At 39.4% G+C, this 20,399-nt stretch overlaps 1 protein-coding gene across 1 annotated transcript in view; it reads left to right on the plus strand.

The window, feature by feature from the left end:
- The window catches only part of NPSR1 (neuropeptide S receptor 1), a 61,792-nt gene that overhangs the window by 13,945 nt on the left and 27,448 nt on the right, over positions 1 to 20,399 (plus strand). Inside the window, exon 2 of the mRNA XM_085309130.1 lies at positions 59 to 191. Coding sequence (XP_085165256.1) covers positions 59 to 191 — 133 coding nt within the window. The remainder of the gene's footprint in view (positions 1 to 58; positions 192 to 20,399) is intronic.

Here is a 20,399-nt window from a genome sequence, read left to right on the forward strand (position 1 = left end):
CCAAGTTGCTATCCACTGACCTACCTATGTGCTTTTTTTCCTCTTATCGCCAATGCAGACAGAGCAGCTGGTGACTCTTTGGATTCTCTTTATTGTCACAATCGCTGGAAATGCCATCGTGCTGTTCTCCACCTGGAAGAGGAAGCGGAAGTCTCGAATGACCTTCTTCGTCACCCAGCTGGCAATCACAGGTGAGCTATGGAAGGGAAAGGGGTTTCTGAGTGCACGGAGATCAGTATCAAAAAGACAGAAAATATTTGCCTAAATAAGAAGATTCAAGCTGAATGGTGAAGAATTCGTTTGCCACCTAATGCCTTTATCTTGTCTGCAGTTTGTCATAAGACAGATCAATGGCTGCTTATCTGAGGGCTGTCTGCCTCTGATCTAAAAAGATGTTACTGTATGTAATATCTGTGTCAGACAGCAGCTGCAACTCACTAATTTCATTAAATCTTATCTTCCAGTCTGAATTTGCATCCACATTTCCCAGCAGTTATGTCTCCAGCTGTTGTCACAAAACTGTTTAGATAAAACCAGTTTAAGATGACTCTCCAGTGTTTTTTTTTTTACTAAAAATCTTTTTAAACTACCTCATAACAGTGTTGCTCTGTCAATTACATGCATGCATCGAAGGGACAAAATAACTTCCTGTCATCTGGTTTGGGCACGTAAGGTATAAACAAAAATATAAATGTTGAGAGAATTGCATTTTATTAATTTTTTGAATGGAAAAAGGGAAATCTGATCCAAGAACTTTGTAGTTTTAGTACAAAATGGAAAATATACAGAAACCTGGTTTATAAAAGGTCAATCTCCACAATTAGGAATATAAATAGGAACTGAAATAGCACCTCATTTCTCTCTGGCCTAGAATAGCCTGAATTCGTGCAGTTTTAATAGTTTCCCAGAGGAAAACATGCTCTGCTTCTACAACAGTGTCCTGCTACTAATCCCAGCTTACAAGAGAGCTGTGSTGTATTGTTAGTTTTGTAGGAGAGTTTTGTAGGATATTATTTGTATGGTTTCTGTTGTCTATTTTTGTATGATACAGGAGGAATTAYAACACAGTTCTACTAAAGAGAGTGTTTGTTTTCCCAGTAATTTTGAGTCCTCTTTTGATGTCTGTTGTGTCTCTGTTCAACCTGGAAAAGCAAAGGATTAGACTCCCCAATTTTCAACACGTGTGTACTCTTGGTGAGTAAATGAACTCCTGCTCATAGTCTCTACCATGATCGCCCAAGGGTTTATCTTGTCTCAAATACCACCTCCAGTTGAAAACAGTTACACAATATGTGCGAAATGATGCAAAGTGACTCGCCCATAACTACAGGCAGTTGATGTAAGAGTTGTTGCAAGATGGAGAGGTGAATGTTTAATGCGACTCCTCCTCTGAAGTGCTGACAGCTGATTTTTGGATTTGCTTGTGAGTCACCCTTAATGAAAGGTTTCACTCCKTATCTTTGTGGTGACCTTCATGCCACTTCCTCTGTGTGCCATCAGAAAATGCAGATATGTCATGTCGATGTGGTATCATGGTTCAGTTTAGAAATGTCTGGCACAGACCAAACATTACTGCACTCACGACAGGTCCAGAATACCTGATATCTGGCCAAAGCACTCTCGCTGTAGGATGAATACGCAGGAAATGGTAAAAAGTAGGCAATCGAGCAGTAGCATGGGAAAAGAGCAAACCAGTAACTGAAACCTCAGATGGTCACAGTCTTTTATCACCTACCTCACCATCATCAGGGAGAAGAGTGCTGGGGGCACTTCCATGAGAGGGGCTTTGAGGGGAGGGGGGCAGAAAATGACCCTGTGTGCAGGGCTGGCACAGAGGACACAAGAGTTGGGCTCATTGCCAGACCAAAGGCATGGTTGAGGTGGTAACAGGAGATGGCTCCCAATAGGAAGAAAGAAACTAAAGAGTAAAGGGCCTTGTCCTGCTAAGAAAAGGATTTACTACATCAGAGAAAGAGCCAATGAAGGGAAATAACCACTCCAAAGTCCAAGTTAGAGGAATAATGCAGTAAGATGACAGAGGTTTTCTTTATCATAACAGGTCAGAAGAAAGTTGGTCCACACRAGATGTACTAGGAGGGGGGTTACTGTTGCTGCTCCGGGTAAGAGTCTAGATAGGAGTTTTGGCATTTTCAACCCGCAGGAAAGGCTGACTTTTTGGATTAGTATGGGGGTAAATTCATTCACTGAGGGTTTGAATGTAGTCTACATTAGGGGAGTGGGAGGCATTAAAAGTGCAGTTTGGAGGAAGCTGCAATAATCAGCGGAAGAGACAACAGTTAGAGACAGCTATTAGATATTTAGTTGTCAATAGGCTAATATCTTATCAAATGTGGGCAGCAAATAGTGTTATGCAGCTAATACTGTTGTRCTGACTGAGGTCCATGTGCTACACTTACTGATTCTCTGATCTCTCCTTTCCAAAGATTATCCCTGACTTCCAAAACCAGAACATTCAAATGTTTGAATTCAACAGTCTGCTCCATTTCAAATTATAGAAACTCGCACAGAATAGTTGTTTGACATTCACATCTGCAATGTTAAAAGAATTAACATCAGCTTCAACAGCAAAGCTGCTTTCAAGCAATGCTGACTTCTTTTTTGAGATGCAGGAGTCAGACCTCTAATTTATCTTYGCTTCCCAAGAGTTCCTGTCAGTATTCTGGCACAAAGAAATGACTTAATTCCTGAAATGGAGCCATTTCACTTTCTTATCTTCAAAAATATTAATAAGAACAAAGCAAGCTGGCAACAGTCATCATCCTTTTACAAGTTATGAGGTGTATGCAGAACATTATGAAAACACTGGCTTGTCACATTGCTTTGACATGCCAGGCATATTTAAATCCTACCAACTAAAGCCTAATCTCCTGGCAAACAGTTTCTGCTTAGTCAGTAYTACTACTTCCATCTATTTCCGAATTCTTAAAATATTTATTATTTCTGCCCCAGCAGCAGAATAAAGAAGAATGGATAAAGCTTTATCAATGCAGGCATTTCAAAGCCATTTAAAACCTTTCTTTCCATTGATCTGTGGCTCGATAGCTGAGTAGTGGTTTCAATTCYCACATCTTCCCGCTAATGTAGTACTAATATAAAATGAAAATATAGCCTTCATGTTAGAATAAACAAGGTTTTCAAGACAAATTATGCATAACACATGAATAGGAAATGAGCAGTGTTATTCTTTTTGACTCGTTGCCAAGACAGATGTGGAAGAGAAGTAAGTAACTGATTGAGGCTTCTTTCACCACTGCCAAATTCAATGGTTCAACCCACTTGGCAAATTCACAGATAAGACTCCCTTACTATACACTAATTCAACATGGTGCTAGAGGCTGCAGTGATCTTTAGGAATGTGAATAATCACTTCAACTTCAGTGTGCTTAAAGACCTTGCTGAAGCCTCTATTCAGAGAGTATTTCATATTAAATCTATGCCTRTACAATGCCTATGTCAATACTGGATTTAAGCCTGTGTTTAACTCTCAGCTCATGCATAAATCCCTCTGAAATTATCTGGGAATTAAGCACTAGGATATCAGCTAAGAGTTAACAGCTGAGCTGAACAATAGTGCTAATCATTAGCATCAGCTAATTTCGCAAAGAGGAATATTGCCATCTTCGTCTTTTGTTCAGCTTGCTTTGGGCATATTCTTTTTTCTAATGGTTTTCCTAGAAACAAGTAGTTCTGTGAAGACTGAAACTAAAGGCAGGTTTCCTACAGATTTTTATGTCCAAGGCAATTTAATGTCTCAGAAAGTGTAAACTCTGAAGATTKCCCTGTTAGGAGAGCTTATAAACTCTTTTCCCAAACAGTTTTCTTCTGTTTAACAACTCAAGTTATGCTCGTGGTGTGCCTGTCCTTACTGGTAAAAAACCTCTCAGATCTTCCTCCTCTACTCGATGCCATTTCACATAACTTTCAGATGTTAGTGTCCTTAAGACAGTGGGGTCTGACGGATAGCCAAATTCACAGACATTGTGTTTACACTGGAAATTTTTCAAGCAGAGAGCATTCAGAAAGCATGATTTTGTCCACGCATTTATTTCCATTTAGATCACTTTACCCAGCTCTATCAAATGAAGGCTTTCCTATCCCTACTCTCAAAATGTTAAAGTAGCAGACTTGAACATACATTTTTTCTATTTATAACAGCATTGTTCAAGTACCATTGGATAAGTAAAACCATTTATTGGCTAAACTGTCCTTTTAATATGAATTCTAGAATTAATATAAATTCTAAAACTGAACTTTAAGAAGTAATTTGTCAGCTTCATCCAACTTCACCTATTAGTGATAAAAAAGGTATTTAAGTTCCTATTAGTGATGAAAAGTTTATATGCCTATGCACAGTCTTAATTTTTTATTCAAAATTAACATTTGGAAAATTGGATCTGGAAATGTCATGCCCATCAGCTTTATATTTCCATTTTTATTTCAACCTTTARCAGAAATCAATACCTTAAGAATGGTGTTAGGCTTCTGTCTACTATCACAAGTAGAAATACAGGTAGGTACTTTACAACATGCCTGATTTTACACCCTAGGCCTGCAGACTTCATTGAAAATACATCCTCACTTAAGATATTACTGTGGATATAATGAAGAAAGGAAAAACAAAGCATGTCAGCTAATTTCTRTTGCAGTGTACTTGTAAGCAGGAAAAAAAAAGACTTGTTAAAATTTTAAGTATATTATTGTGATCATTTAAACATCAAATCCTAAGGGACAATTTGAAAATAACATTAGAAAGATAGGGAGGTTTTTTTGAAAGAGTCTTTTCACATCATTTCCATCTTCTTCAGTTGCCCCCAGGAATAACTTATTCTTTCTTTCTTATTCTTCCTCTTTTTTTTTTTTTTTTTTTTTTTTTTTTTTTTGGTCCCTTGGACTAATCTCCTCCGAGTGTGTTCTCTCAAAATAATTTGGAGAATAAAACTACAACAAGGAAGCTCTGGCACTGACTGGCATGACATTCACAAACTACTGCTTTCTGCTTTCATGGACTATATCCGTCCTTCATTGTTTTTCTTTCTTGTCTTTGGGACTTGAAGGAATGAGGGTGACTTGTTACTCCCTGTTCTGTACAATGCTTAACACAATAAGACTGTTACCAAAACTAACTAACGTGTAGAACAATATTAACAGATAATTCTCTCTGCTCCAGCTTTTCATCTGGAAAATGGTCCTTGTAACATTTCCTCACTTCAGAGGAATTATAAGTACAAATTCATCAGTGCCACAAATACCTTAGGCATCGCAGTGATTACGAGCATTGGAAGTTAATTGCATAGAGCCATTAGTGGTAACTCAGAAAATCAGCTTATCGGAGGGGGACTGTTGGCAGCCAAAGAGCTCACGGATTTCCCAGTTATACCRGAAAATGTACACCTCCCCAACTGGGTGCTGGCTGGAACTTGCCATCAGATTTACATGAGTGTCTACCCATAATGCAGAATGCTGAGCTGAAATAGAATTTATTTTACCAATGCCAGACATCTGTGGCTTTTTCCTCTTTCTCACACCTCTACTTAATGCTTATTTTGTGGGAAAAAAAATGAGGTCTGAGGAAAGAGGAGGGTGTTTGGCTTTCATTTGCTTTTACATGAAGGGAATGGTTTAGTATCCAACACGCGGGGAAGAAAGTTGGAGGAAGATATAATTGTACAGRACTGCTCATCAATAACATTGGAAGAAATATAGCTGCATTTCTTGTATTTATTATTTACTAAGACCTGCTGAAACTCTAATTAATATATGGCAAAAAAACAGTCTCTGATCACAGATCATCTGTGTTCTACACAACATGTTTCTGTGACTACTGAAAAAGCATAGGGGAGAAATGGGCAGGAAGAATGGCATTTTTCCCCTCATATTCCCTGAGGTACCTTCAAATGTGCTTAAATACCCAACAAGGGCCTAATTTCCCCAGTCAGAAACAAATTTCTGAAGTCTTCCGCTTGTTTCCTGAATGCGTAGGCATAAGTCTAACAACTCCGCAAACGACCTTAGTTTGTACATGGTTTGAAAAACGAGGAAAGAAGTAGATTACATCTACCTTCCCTGCAGGCCAGAGCAGCTACAGGGTATAGAAAAACTGTTGCTTTTCTATTCTCAAAATAAATGAGAGTCAATTTACCAAGAGCAAAAGTGGTTTCAGGGAATAAACAAAGCAATATTAATGTCGCTTTTTCTGTTCATCTCATGAAATTATGTTCAGTTTTCTGGCCTGGGAGTAAGAAAATTCATTGTATGTTTCCATTAGACGCCTGGAGAATTAGCTATCACTCTGCATCCTGATCCTGCTGAGAAGACTGATCCAGCAACTGGAAAACAAACTGGGACTTACTTTAAACTAGGTACATATTAGCAATGCCCACAAAATATAATGCAGGAGGATGAGATAAAAGTGATGGTATCACTACCTACAAAACCCTTCGGTAGCACATGGCAAACCAGATTCAATAACCATTGCCGTTTCTGGCAATTTAAAGTCCCCTTGCAGGAATTCAAATTCTCCTTTGAACTCTTACTCCAACCCAAATTTGAAGATGAGTCATAGTATCCTACATGGTAATAAGTAACTTGGACACTCTGACTTTATACCGTTCCAATTTGAGACAGTGAATCATGTTTTACTCTACTCTCAGACTTCCTATGGGAAAAATCCTATGGGAAAAATCCTGTATGTCTGTATGACCACTCTTGTCTGCATGTTTGGTCAGTCAGTGCAAGGCTCAGTCTTTCTTGGGGAGGGTATCCAGTACACACAGYCTCATTAAAATACATTTTCTTCAAACCCAAGACTGAAATACATGAGGTAACAAGTGGAACATCTCCAGGAGTTAGGCAAGGAAGACAGAGATGAGCATTAGCACCAAAACTGAGAGAGAAAATGAAGCTTTGTATGAAGGAGAGGACATAGTCTTTTGTGGGGAGTCGGGGCCTCTATTTCAGAGTGTTTGGTCATACAACCAAAGGAAAATGACCATGCAAAACAAAGTAGATTTCATATTTTTAGAGATGAAAACATGAGGCCAGAGGTCTGGCACTGAGAATCTGGCACCCTAAATATACATTGCCATTGTCAATCCTGGAACAGTCCAGTAGCATAGGAAGAGCAATGGAATAGGGAAGAGGACACAGACCCTCAGTCTAGTTATACAACTTCCTTGTGTGGTTTAAAGTAAAAGAAAATATGCAGAATGTCTATATTACATCCTTTAACTCTCCTTGAAAAGATTAGAACCATGACTGTGGTTCTAACATTGCTGGCAGTAATCTCGGTGGACTAGCAATAATCCTGAGGTCTAAGGTAGCCGAACTGCATTTGCTTTCTGCGGATATGGGCAAGGGAATCAGAGTCAAGGACACATGCCAGGAAGGATGAAGAAACAGTGATGTAGCTGACCTTGACTGAGTAGACAGAGAATTTAGGTCTAGAATCTGGTACCCTAAAAATCAAGATGGTAAGTACTCAACAGGGTAGTTTGTGTAGGAGTGAGACACTTCCTGAGAGCATAGAAATGTGCTATAGACCTGTTGAAAATTACTTCTTCTACTTTAGTCCCAAATTCAAAACTGAATTCAGAATCTTTTTTTTTTTTTTTTTTTTTTTTTTAACCAGCCTGGACCCTGGCTTGCAAAATGTAAATTTGGCCGAATGCAAAATATTTTAATACTATTATTATATTAATAATATAACTATGATAAATGATAATATAATTAGCAACTTTCTTAAAGATTCACTAGAAAGCCTAGGGCTGGATACAGTAAGTTTGCTGTTTGCTCCATTGTAGCTCACTGCAGTAGGTAACAATAACACTGGCACAGATGAAACACTGAAACACAGGGGTTAAAAAAAAAAAAAAAAAAAAAAAAAGCTGAAGTGTGAAATGTCCCTCCTATTAGTGGAAGCATAAAGATAATGAGCTCTTCAAGTTTGCTACTGAAAGTAAGAATGATCATACCCCTAAAATGCATGTAATGACTGTTATTTATGTAGCTTACTTTAATCTTATGAATGCAGGAACAACATGCTCATGATTCCTGGTTTATAAATAGTGCATTCACAACCCAATAGGTACACATCCCTTAACCAGCATTTTTCAACTTGTCTCCACGCAGTGGTCTTCAGATGCCTTACAGGTATCAAAACCACACTGTAGCATAGCACCCAGGCATAGCGCTGGGTCCCCGTGGGCAAGGATAACTCGTGAAAAACCCTCTTCTTTCCTGTTTGCTCCAAGTACAGCATCTAAATCCTAGGGTAAACTGCCCCAGAAAGGGACTGTCCATGTCTTAATCATTTGTGTGCTGTTCAGAGTGGGATTTTCAAAGCACCCAGTGATATAATTTATATCCATTCTGCAACTGCAGGATGCTCCCAGCACTCTCCCAGCTTGCCAATAGCTCCACTACCAGTGGCAGGGTCAGAGATGGCAACATCGGTTTTTCATATTGCACAAAACCATCCAGGACCCTTGAGAATTTAGCATCTAAGGCTAGATGATCTGCATAGCAGTTGCTATCATACTTCTCAAGGCAGAGCAGTAGTTTTCTACTTCTCTTTTCTGGAGCTGTAACATATTTTCAGGGGAGGTATAGATTCCTGTACAAAGAATTTAAGCCTTTCCTTATAAAACCTTTATATTTTCTGGTCTTCAGTCCACAGATCCCCTCTTGTTCTAAAGCACAGAAAAAACTAGCCCCAATATGCTTATACCTATCCAACACTGTACAGAATAATTATTCCTTTGCAGTGTATGCGTATGTTTTAAATCATAAACACACACCAGACTTCTGTTCCTAAGTCACCAAGGAGCGCCATCCCTAGATGCCATCCCTAAGGCTTGGGCCCATGGACACCCCTGCAATAGAAACAATAAACAACGTTAGTGGATAGTATTGTGACAATCCTGTCTCTTAAAATTCATACTTAATCATACATTTTAAAACCAAGATAGAATCGGTTACTCTGTTTGCTTTTCCTGAGTAATAAGTCATTTCTGAAAGGATTAAAAAATGATGAATGAACCTTAGATATGCCCAGTCTTTATACAAAGGCAGCATCTTCTCGTTTCAGCAGACACGCAGAGCCTAAATTTGATTCCTCTTCCCCACCTACAGGTTTCCACATAGGAGATCCACTTTTACCAGTTCTATTATTTTAAAAGGAGCTGTCATTATTTAATAATGCTTTTCCTGACTAGACATCTGTGTGATAGAAATGAAAGCATTTCTTTTCAGCCAGTCTTTGCTAGTAGCTTTTTTTTTTTTTTTTTTTTTTTTTTTTTTTTTTTTTTTTTTTTTACCATCGATGTAATTTCTCCAGCCCTGTGCTGAGACCTGCACCAGGCAGCTGAACTACCGTGCCGTCACCGCTCTGCTGACACCAGTGTGTACAGGTTTTAAAGGTCTGCCTGGCCAACTACTGCACTTTTAGGGGCTGTGAGACAAAAACGCGTTGTGATCTGTGTGTATATGTTAAAATGACCATACAACATTTCAAAGACAAAACAAAAACAACCACCAGATTCTGAGCTTAGCAACTTATCTGGTTAGCCTACGAAAATGTGAATTATGCAAAAGCCTTCAGACACCTGCTTTCTCTTATAGCTCCCGTAGGCAGTTGAGCATACTGGTGCAACATATATCTGTGCATCTTTGAGCCAGACAGTTTAATCTGTTATCTTCCTTACCTCATAGTACTATTGTTTTTCAAGGTGCTACATCTTTTGGTTTATATGTCATCATTATTAGAAGGCAGGGAGGAGGGAAAATGCTCTGTTAGCTTGTCACCATGTTTATAGCAGTAAGAAGTCTTACAGCTCGGCCTCAGTCCTGGGAAACAGACTGGGCTGTGAGTGTCGCAGAGGTAACTAGATTAAGCTCCATTACTGCATCCTCTCACAAGGGTTTTCATTTTAGGGATTATTGACATAATCTATTTTAGGCACCTCACTTTAGGTATGAAAGATAGGAAGTTACTTTCCTTATGTTCTATTTATAGCCAAGGGAGGAAAACACTCTAATTGCCTTTTAGAGGAGCCTAAGATAAGATTCACTGACTGTACAGGAGGATTGAATTCCTAATTTAGACCCTGAAGTTGACCATACAAATCCCTACAACATTTGTACATCACCAGATATGTCGAGTTTGCTATTCCTCTTTGACAGCTAAGAATCTAATCCTCCACCACTGAGGCAGGACCACTGAAGGCCTTGACCCAAAACCCACTGGCAAATAAAAAGTTTTACAGGAAAGCTGTTTTCTCAATACTTGTTTTTTTACTTTTAAGCACAGCAAGACATATCGATGTGCTTCCTGATAGAAAATGAATAATTTAATTTTTATACTCAGCTATGTTTCTAAGCAGCCATCTGGAATTTGACCAAACTTTTCTGGGCTCTGCCCAAAAGACAATTTATTCAAGTAGGGTCCAAAAAAAAAGTAGCTTAAATGGTAAATGATTTTCCAAAGCTGTGCAGTAACACTACAGCTGGATGGTTAACCTTAAAATAGAACCTTTGCACTGTAGATAACTGCCACGTCCCACTCCGCTAACGGAAAGAACAGCCTGAAATTACTGAAGGATACAGTGTGGGCGTGGACGTATTTTAGCAGCTCATTCTGTTTCTGCACATATTGAAAACACCAAAAAAGCTCTGACAGAATTAAATTGAGGTGACTAAACTCTACAGCCCAAACTTCGAAATACAAAAGAAACTTGTGGGTAAGTCACACATCCCTTTATTCAGCATGAGGGCATAAATAGTAAGTGGTAGCTAGAAAGGGAGAACAGAAGGAAAACCTGCTTAATAACAATGACAGGAACCATCAAAATAGGATAAAACCTACCTCTGGGCAATTCCCAAACACTTAACTTCCTAGGCAAATTTTTTGCTTCTACTTAAGGTACTGAGCTAGTAGCACTGAAAAACAGAAGAAGGGGATTGATCATGATGATTTCTCAGGCCAGGAGGTTACTGATAATGAACAGGTGTGATTTTTCTTGCAAGATGTTTGTACTTTCATTACAAACCTGCAAAAGTGAACAAAAGTGAATTATAGATAAAATATTAGTCATCATGAAAGAAGCCTGAGGACTAGCACTTGGGACTGGGGAGGTTTCTGCACAGGGAAAATATTTTTTTTCGCTTTGTAGCTCCAGGAACTCAAAGCAATGTGACAGGAAGGGTAGAAATTTAACTATTATTTCCTTCAAAAAAGTCAATATTTTATACGTGCACAGGAGTATTTTTATAAAACTATTTAGGAACTGAAGAAATAGTGCTAACAGCAAAAAACAAATCCCAGCCACTGGATATGCCAGGACAGCTTTTTTTTTTTTTTTTTTTAACTTAACCATGAAGACAAGCACCACACCTCTACGTTTTGAGATGGTGGTGTTTTATGGATGTTTTTTTTTCTCATCTTGAATGTAGGTTCTAATTTTTGTTAAGTTTTGAGTATTAAATTTCCAGCTCTTGTCAGTAAGGAGAAAAACATGAATGGACACCACACGTGGAATGGATGGAGATCCTTCCTAGAAAATTGGGAGTCCAAAGCTACAGCGATGGGTATCATATAAACACCAGCTTTCTAACATGTTATGAGGTTACTAGAGTTACTGTTATGTTACTGCTAGGCAAAGGTCCAGAAAACTACTTTAAAATTTATTAAATATGACCATTTCACACTGCTCCTCATGAAATTGTATCTCCAGTGACACCTGGTATACCAAATGCAGTATAATAAAGTTTTCATTTGTTGCTCTGTCTTCTTTGGTTTAATGAAATAGGCAAACTATTTAAAAAGCAAGCAAAGGTCTCTCTTATCTAAATGTCTTTATTCAGTACTCAAATAACTGCAAGGCCATGGTCCTTTGCTCATGGAAACCAGTGGAAGATCCCCCTAAAAGAGCTGAAAAGCAGAAGTGGCTTTTTCCTTTCAGCCCTAGCCTGGAATTCAGCAAATGTAATTCAGCATTAGCACCGCCGAGGTCAGCTTTGTACATCACCTGGAACAAGCGAGAGTCTGCCAGTGTTCTGGTCTGCTCCCCTCTCTAAAAGGAGGATACCAGCTCACCTTTTCCATCTTTCATTTATAGAGTCAGTTTAAACTTGAGTTCCTATAGTTCCCTAACAGAAATACTTAGTGCAATACACATTTTGAATCTCTGCTGATGTTCTAAGGTGAGTTTTTATAGCTGAGTTACTAAAGCTCCCTATTACACATTAAATGCGGCTTTTTGTATCCAAGAGTTTTTGGTGTCAAATCTCATTGCTCTAAGTCAGAACTTATGAAATTTTAATGCACAAAAGACAGCACAGAAAAAAAATAGTCTGCTTTGTATGGATAGTTAATCCAATATTAGCAAGTGCCAACAACATTGGATATTCATCACCCTATTTTCCCTGAAGGGTCCTCTCATTACATTGTACTGCAAAATCATACCTCTCAAATACTTAGGTCTTTAAAATGAGCAAGTTGGTCTTGAGTCCTCTTGGCAACGTAGCTATAAATGATGGCTGTCTCAAAGTTTCCCCACATGGTAAACTGGCACTGGTATTTTGATAAGYTAGCAGGAATAGCAGTGCTACACAAACCACATGCGTGGTTTTCATAAAGTCCCTCCCAAATGTCTAGTTTACTTTCTGTGCAGCAAATAAGCCAACTGTGCTTGTTCAAAACAGAATAATACAGAGACTACTATTTTACAGATTATACGTCATCCCTTTTGCATCCCTCTGATGATTCTCAAAAGCACTTTTGTCTCTTCTACAGCAATAACATTTTGGAATAGAGATTGTAAGTTGTGTGTGCATGTAGCATCTGCAATAATAAGGATCTTGTTCTAGACCAGGTGGGACTGAGGTTCAAAGCTGGTCATCTGCTCTGGCTTTTGAGCAAACAAAATGGCTGTTGGAAATCAGCGGGAAATTTTTTTTACGCTGTGTCTGTGGGGGAATGTTAGAGTATGCTACCTAAAATATGAATTTTTGGTCAGCAATGATATTAAAAACATATATTGCATTCTCAAGCTGTGAGAGCATGCTATCCCCGCAGTAGATAGCATGGAGTACCCAGTGTGCTTAGATTCAGAGTTTAGCTCATCATGCACTATTAATTCCAGGCAAGGCGAGATGTAAACTGCACCTTTAAAAAAAACTTGCAAGTGCTCTTTATGGGACAAACACTTTTCTTCTATCTAGATCGAAATGATTAAATTATCAAATATCAACATATAGACATGAGAGTGGGAGGTGGGGAACAGAGCAATGGAGACGAGAAAAAGAGAAGGCAAAACAGTTTACTGATTACCAAAGGGAAAATATTTGCTGGTCACATACCAATAGAGAAATCATTGTTTGGAATAAAAATCTGGAGGCTGCCAGAAAAAATGGAGACTATAGTGACAATTMCATATTGGCTAGATTGGTCCATGTTCTCTGTGTGAATCGTAGTCTACATATTTTATAACTATTGTCTATGTAGAGACTTCTGGGGCTACAAAACCTGGACCACATRGCTGCCATACAGATAATGCTCAGCTTACAACAGAAATAGGCGAGACAGACAAATGAAGACAAATTCCCAGTTTATTGGGAGATGGAAGTAATTTCATCAACACGGGACTTGAGCACCTGGACTGCAAATCCTAGACCACCAGATAGTTCTAATTTAATGCAGTTTAAATTAGACATTTCTTTGGGGTAAATGCCTCAAGTCATGGCTCACTAAAATTTCCAGCAACCAATCCCTTAATGCAGTGAGCCTCCAAGTAGAAAATTGTTTTCTCTGGAAAGCTGTATATTTCAAGAACTGAGCTCAGATCTTCTGCACGTGGGAAATCAAGCATTGACATTCACCCAGTGCAACAAAGYAGCCTGAAAAATGATGCAAGTTTCATATTCTGAAGCAGCATCATATGGACATATCCAGCAACCAGTCTTTGTGGTAGCAAACACAAAGGCTTTCAGACAAGAAGAAGAAGTTCCTTTGGCCGTAGGAAGTAGCTGCCTACAAGTACAATATCTGTGCCTGTCTCAGAGTGCTCAGGGTCACGGTCAAGTGCTGGCTTTGACCTAACAGGTCAGCTTTACAGCAGACAAAATCTCCAGGGAGGAAAAAACATAGAATGAAGCCAGGACAGATGCAGTGAGAAATGGGTCCCCATCAGGCTATGATATTTGACAACACTCATTCACCTGCTAAAAGCTGTGGTGAGCATCATTGCTCAACTCTACACCAGGAAAGCTGCAGGCCACCTGCRCAGGACCTGACTTTGAGAGAAATCATGTCCTCAGATGAACTCCCAGCGCTTAGGTAAAGGAGTGAACTTGCACATCTGAACATAATGAGCACAGACACAGTAGAGCAGAGGATGACCTTGGAGAGCAGGGATGAAGGCTGTTTACTGCATCCAGAAATAAAATCAATATGCCGCTTCCTCAGCGAACAGCAAGGATSTCTTTGAAATATCTCCATCAGTATTTCACCAAGTGAAGTGCTCCCGGCACACACTTTGCCAGCAGTCCACAGAAAGCTCACACACTCTTTCTCTCCGTGGCAGAGGGTCTCCATAGCTCTCCCAGGCCAAGGGTATGCCCTATCTGCCTCTCGGGCTTCACAGCAAACCCCGCTCAGATGTCCGACGTCTTGAGCCGGAGAGAGAATCGGTGTCAGACCATACTGGTAAAGGACAGGAGAGCACAAAGCTGCCAGTCAGAAAGCCCCTGTATTGATTCAAACAGAGCATATCTCAATATATTACAATGCATTAGAAGCATTAAGGCACTTCAGCTTGCGTAGTGTAGAAGTTATGAGCACAAAGGGCATCTGCCTTTTAATAATGTTTTTATGAGCTACCTGAGTGGATTGCAAGCAGTTCAATAGCCACTGCTGCATACTATTACTGCCGTATTTTCTAGAAGACTGCTCGGATAACACAAGAAAGAAAATGACTGTGATCAAGGTGAAATTACAAAGCACAATTACATTTCTGTGAAAACTGTACACAGCTAATAAAAACAGACTGGAGAAAATTGATTCAGCTGGATCTATTTAAAAAATAAAGCAATGCTTTCAAAAACATAATCCTTACAGATACGCTTTTAATTAACTCTGTGCTTCACTTATGTGGTTTAAAATGCCATCATAAGAACTGAAAAAGGAAATGATTTTGAGTTCTTCTGATGGTCTTGGCTTTACAGACAGATAACGTCACTAACAAAATATTTTGCTCTTGCTCAGGACTCATCCGATCGTCCTGAAATGTCACAGATAAATTGACTGCCTACTCTTGCTAGATGGCTTTATGCATTTCCAATCATATTGCCAAATCTTTATACACCTCTCATTAGTATATTAAATATATTTTTAAATAAGTTCTTTGGCAGGTTAGCTGTTTTAGCAAACAATTTTTCCATAASTCATCTTTTATACTTTGCAGAAACTGTTCTCAAAAGGGTAGTTACTTCATAAATCCATCAACTTGCTGAAATTATGCAGTTAGTGTCTTAAGTTACCTATTTCTCTTAGGAGATCGTAAAAATGTTCACATCCCTTACTGGTTGGCTTTTCTTTGCTCCAGAACTGGAAAAACTCAATTTGCTCTGGATTAAGCTTTTCCCACAGTTAGGTTTCTCATGTGAATTGTTAATAAATATGAGAGTTCATATACATTTACCATTTCAGAAAACATTTTAATTTCAGAACTTGGCTGGGGTACAGATTGAAAGAGGATGTAGAAAAGGTGCAAGTAAATTGAAGGGCAAAAGGTGAAGTCAAGGTTTTCTCTAGGGCCACTGAGCAAAAGCAGGCATTAGGCTTTGCAGATATATGCAGCAGCCATCAGAATGAACTATGTATTTTTTACATCAGTAGCAGTCTCTCTTGTGCTGTGTCAATTTATGCCAGTTTATAGGAAGGCTTAATTCTTGTTTTGACAGCTACGCAATTGTTCTGCAGTCCTGAAGGACTGATTATGGCTTTTCTACCTTCAGCCTGTGTTAGATGCTCAAATCTAAATGACAGTTTTGTTGCATTTGTTTTTGTTTGCAATAAAAAGTGCTCATAGACAAGCTGTATAATCCTGTGGGCCCAGCATTTCAGCCTAAAGGGGGAAGTGGATTTCTTTCCAAATTGCTTGCTCTAAATTATACAGATTCCTGTTTGATTCTCTGCTGAAAGTACAAGTAGAGTTGTCATCTGACAGAAGGGACACCTACATTACAGAGTTATTCTACACAAAGGTGACTTCTGCTGATAAACAAGGGCAGGTGTAGGGACTTTTCTGCTTAGCTTCTCTGCGTGCTGCTGACAAATATAAGCGAGAGGATGCATGAGAAGGATGTATTTCACAGGGCTGCCAGCTATACGGCCGTAATGACTACACTTTATCCAGAATCATCATGTAGAATCTCATTACTTCCCATTAAAAGACATAATTTTAAACTTTTGACATTAGGCATATAAATACACCATTAACACCTTTTACTCCAGCACCTGTACTGTGGCATTTCTAATTGCAATCTAATGAAAATTACACTGGAAAGAACCTTTGCAGGTATTAAGGAGCATTGAAAACATTTTGTTATATTAAAAAGGTAGGGCTTTTTACTATTCCGTTCAAGTATATTTGAACAGTGGCATTTATTTAATGCTCAAGCTAGAATGCCATTATTTGTGTCACCAATGGTAAAACTGACTTGTTCTTATCCCCATCTTTCCAAAGGGCTGTAAGACAGAACACCTAGCAATTTCATACAGTACTTCATAAACTGCCAATTTGTGCAACTCACATTCGCATGTATCAAAGGTTCTCTATGGAGAGTTACTTATTTTAACTTGGTTGCTTAGCTGGATACCAATTGGCTTCTAAAGGTTTAACGAGATTTAGGGAATTCTTGTCAAAGATGTCACACGTGGCATTACTGAGACTTAGGTGTTCTAATGAGACCAAAAGCACAGAAGACCATATTGGCAAGGTTTGGAGCACTTATAAGACCGAGATCCAGAACACATGTTGCAAAATCTTCCCCTTGTTCCAGTATTGCAATGTATTTAATGGAAAACAGCAGCCATTTGCATGTGCTACCTTTCCTGCACATTGTTTTTACAAGGCGATTCTCCATATTTCACCAATATGCTTTTGTTCATGTTACCAGCAAACACCAGAGCAGACAGAGCAGGTGCAAAAATCAGAATGAAGTCTGTCCTAGCATTTTGCAATTGCAAGTCTGCGGTTAGATGAAAGTTGAGCTGTAGCTTGCAATATCACTGCTTGAGCATCATGGGAATCTGATTTACAGTTTGACATGAGGCAGAAAAGAAGGCTTTATTCTTACCATTTGTACTTAAAGAATATACATCAACAATATCTGAGTCTAGTGGGACAGCATTATTGGAACAACAGGTATTCAGTGACTACAATGCCTGAATTACACCAACAGAAATTATTCCCAGGATAGTCAACAATTTTTATACAAGAAAAATCATGCTGCTGCTATTGTGACCAAGGTGTAGATATGCAGTCCTTAAAATACTCAAGGTAAAGTGTTGCTCAACAGGTTCAACAAGGGCAATGCAGAGGAAATAACAAAAGAAACTGTATAGAAGACGTGGGATGGACAGAATTAAAATGGAGCTCTTTGTTGCCTGGTATCTTATAAGGTATATTTCTTCTTGATAATACCAGTTACAGGTATCACTTGAAATAAATAAAGAGGCAATGAAGTACAAACTATCTAATTTCTGTGTCCTTTCAAAAGTATAGGCTTGTTTTCTGGTGTGTATGTGAGAGGTGTTGATCCATAGGAGCTGATCATCTACATTTATTTTAAATGAATTCTATATCTCCTGTATGCAGGATTTTTTTCCCTCTGCTGCTTTTATTCTTTGTACCTACTCTGCTTGGTCTGAAGGAGAGAAGGAGGGTTAAATTAATGGGCTCAATTTAAGTTATACTGCTCCAACAGCTAAATAATTATGCAAGCAGTTGTTCTTGCTTAACTTTGACTTACAAATTCAGGCATGTATAAAAAGTCATGTATTTGTATAGCTGGAGATTCTTGCTCCTATTTCTACACCTACAGCCACTCTGAAAGGAAAAAATACAACAGAGTCCTTCACAACAGTTTATGCAGTGCTGTAGCATTTGCCACTACCTGTTGTGCAAATAGGTTTTGCAATTTGCCTACTGTTCAAGCCTCAGTGTGAAACTACATTCAGATGAATCTTTGCGTGGTCCAACTAGAAATAATTTTTCCCTCTACATAGAACTGAATAGCTGCACACTGCAAAATGATGTTTGACCAAATAGACAGGGCATGTTCTCATCTACTTGGAAGTAACATGAGAAGGGAAGCAGAAATGTTGTTCTAAAACTTCAAATTACTATTAAATTCATCCTCCCCTGCACATCCCCCGTACTGGAATTAGTAGTAGTCTGGAGAAGGGAGTATTTGGGTGAAAATATTTTGCCTTTCCAGTCCTGACAGGCTCATGATACATCCTGATTTTACAAGAAACAGTTCATTCCACACCGTAACCCTGTTTGCCTGAGATGAACAGAAGGAAACAGCTCTGTGCATGACCRAAACTCTTGCTGAGGTGGATGACTGAGTATCACAAGCCAGATCACTCCTCTTGCTCGCTCGTTACTGCATTTAGTGTGCTGGTGTTGTTCTGGTTGTTTTGCTCTGTTTTCCCAGGACTCTCCACAGCATGCCTGGTTCATTCCAGCCCTCCATGACCTCTCTGCTCTATTCCCACAGCATGAGAAGGGATATTAAGAAAAGATTTACTAATAAATGCAAATTAAACAAAACCTTAACACCCCTCACAGTTGCAGCTCACTTCAAATTTCAACTCTTAAGGACCTGTTCTCCAGCAGGAATGTCTTCCTTTTTGCCTTTACAGCCTCCAGCATAACAGAGCCTGCCTAATCCCAGGGGGGCTGAGAGCAGACATGCAATAAATGCAATAAATTAACAAAATGCTCACCCATTGCAACAAAACTTTTTGTCACTTCTCGCAATCCAGAAAGAGAAAAAAGCATCAATTCGATCATAAAAACATTCTGCGTAGCTTCAACGGAGGGTCTGAACAGGTTCCCTCTCAAAGATTTTCAAGCGGATTTTGTATTAACCATTACATTTTGTGTTCCACTCCAAGCTTGTGTGCCTGAAGGAGAAAATCCATAAAAGCAGCGCACTACGCATCATTAGCACTCGTGGCAGAAGTGCTACTTTGCACAAGCACCAGGGCAGAGCAAAGTCTTGCAGATTGAAAATGCTGCCAGATTCCCCAGCAAAGCTGAGGGCACCACAAATTTTGGCCAGCACTTTGGCCCCTTCACCAGGGGTTCCCCAGCAGAGGTCTGGGCTTCTCCTAGGAGGTATGAGCAGTCCCAGCTGCTCTACTTCAGCTCTTTTAAAAGATTTAAATCCAGCCTGGCCCAGACAGCAGCAGCAGCCCTTGTGGATGCCAACCTACTGCTTCGGGAGTTCTCAGTAGACTTGATTTTTTTTTCTTGTGCCCCTCAGCTAGTGATTTTAATATCTTGAAAAGCAAATTCACAGACGGTCTCTGGGAGAACATTATTAGTTAGCAGAACGTCGAGTAACGAGATAAAGCATAAATGGCAGAAAGGCGATGGTTGTTGCTGGATGAGTATTTATCTGACAAAAGCTGCCCCATCCCTTCAAAAGTCACATATGCTGCACAGGCAGGACCCTGTTGCAGGTGCCGTTTTCATTTGTAAGGGTCTAGCCCTCCCCTGCAGGCAGGCGTTAGCAAACTGTTGTCCTTGGGTGATGCACTCCTCGGGCACAGGCTGTGATGCCAACACATGTGGTGGGATCCCCAGGAGACTACCGAGTGTCGCGCTGAGTCCTGACAAGGAACTCGTGCCCTCTGCCCTGCCTTACAAAACATGCTGCTGCCTTCCCTCGTGTAATTTGGTGCTAGAAACGAAACAGAACCAAACATGCCTCTTTAAAACGGAATCATTTTATAAATGCTAAAAGGGGAGGGGGCGAAATTTCAATAAGCAACACAGGCTATCAGCTCCATCAGATAGTCATGGGTCACCACCTTCAACTTAATAGGACTGTTCTCAGTTTTGAGAAAAAACAACTAAACTATAGCTGAGAGGACAAATACAGCTTTTCAAATTACAACAGCTTTCCTAGCAATCTGCTTTCCACTTCCTACAGGAAAGACCTTCAGCAACCTTAAGGTGAAGTGATTTATAGGGAGACCAGTGTCAGTACTAATAATCAAATCATAGAGAGATTTTCTTGCAAGTTTCCAAGCACTGGATTTTGTCTTAACTTTCTTAGTTCTAACAGAAGAAAGATCCTGAAGT

The sequence above is a fragment of the Rhea americana genome, unplaced genomic scaffold, assembly GCF_003343005.1.
Source record: "Rhea americana isolate MKP2758 unplaced genomic scaffold, rheAme1 scaffold_291, whole genome shotgun sequence".
NCBI lineage: Eukaryota > Metazoa > Chordata > Aves > Rheiformes > Rheidae > Rhea > Rhea americana.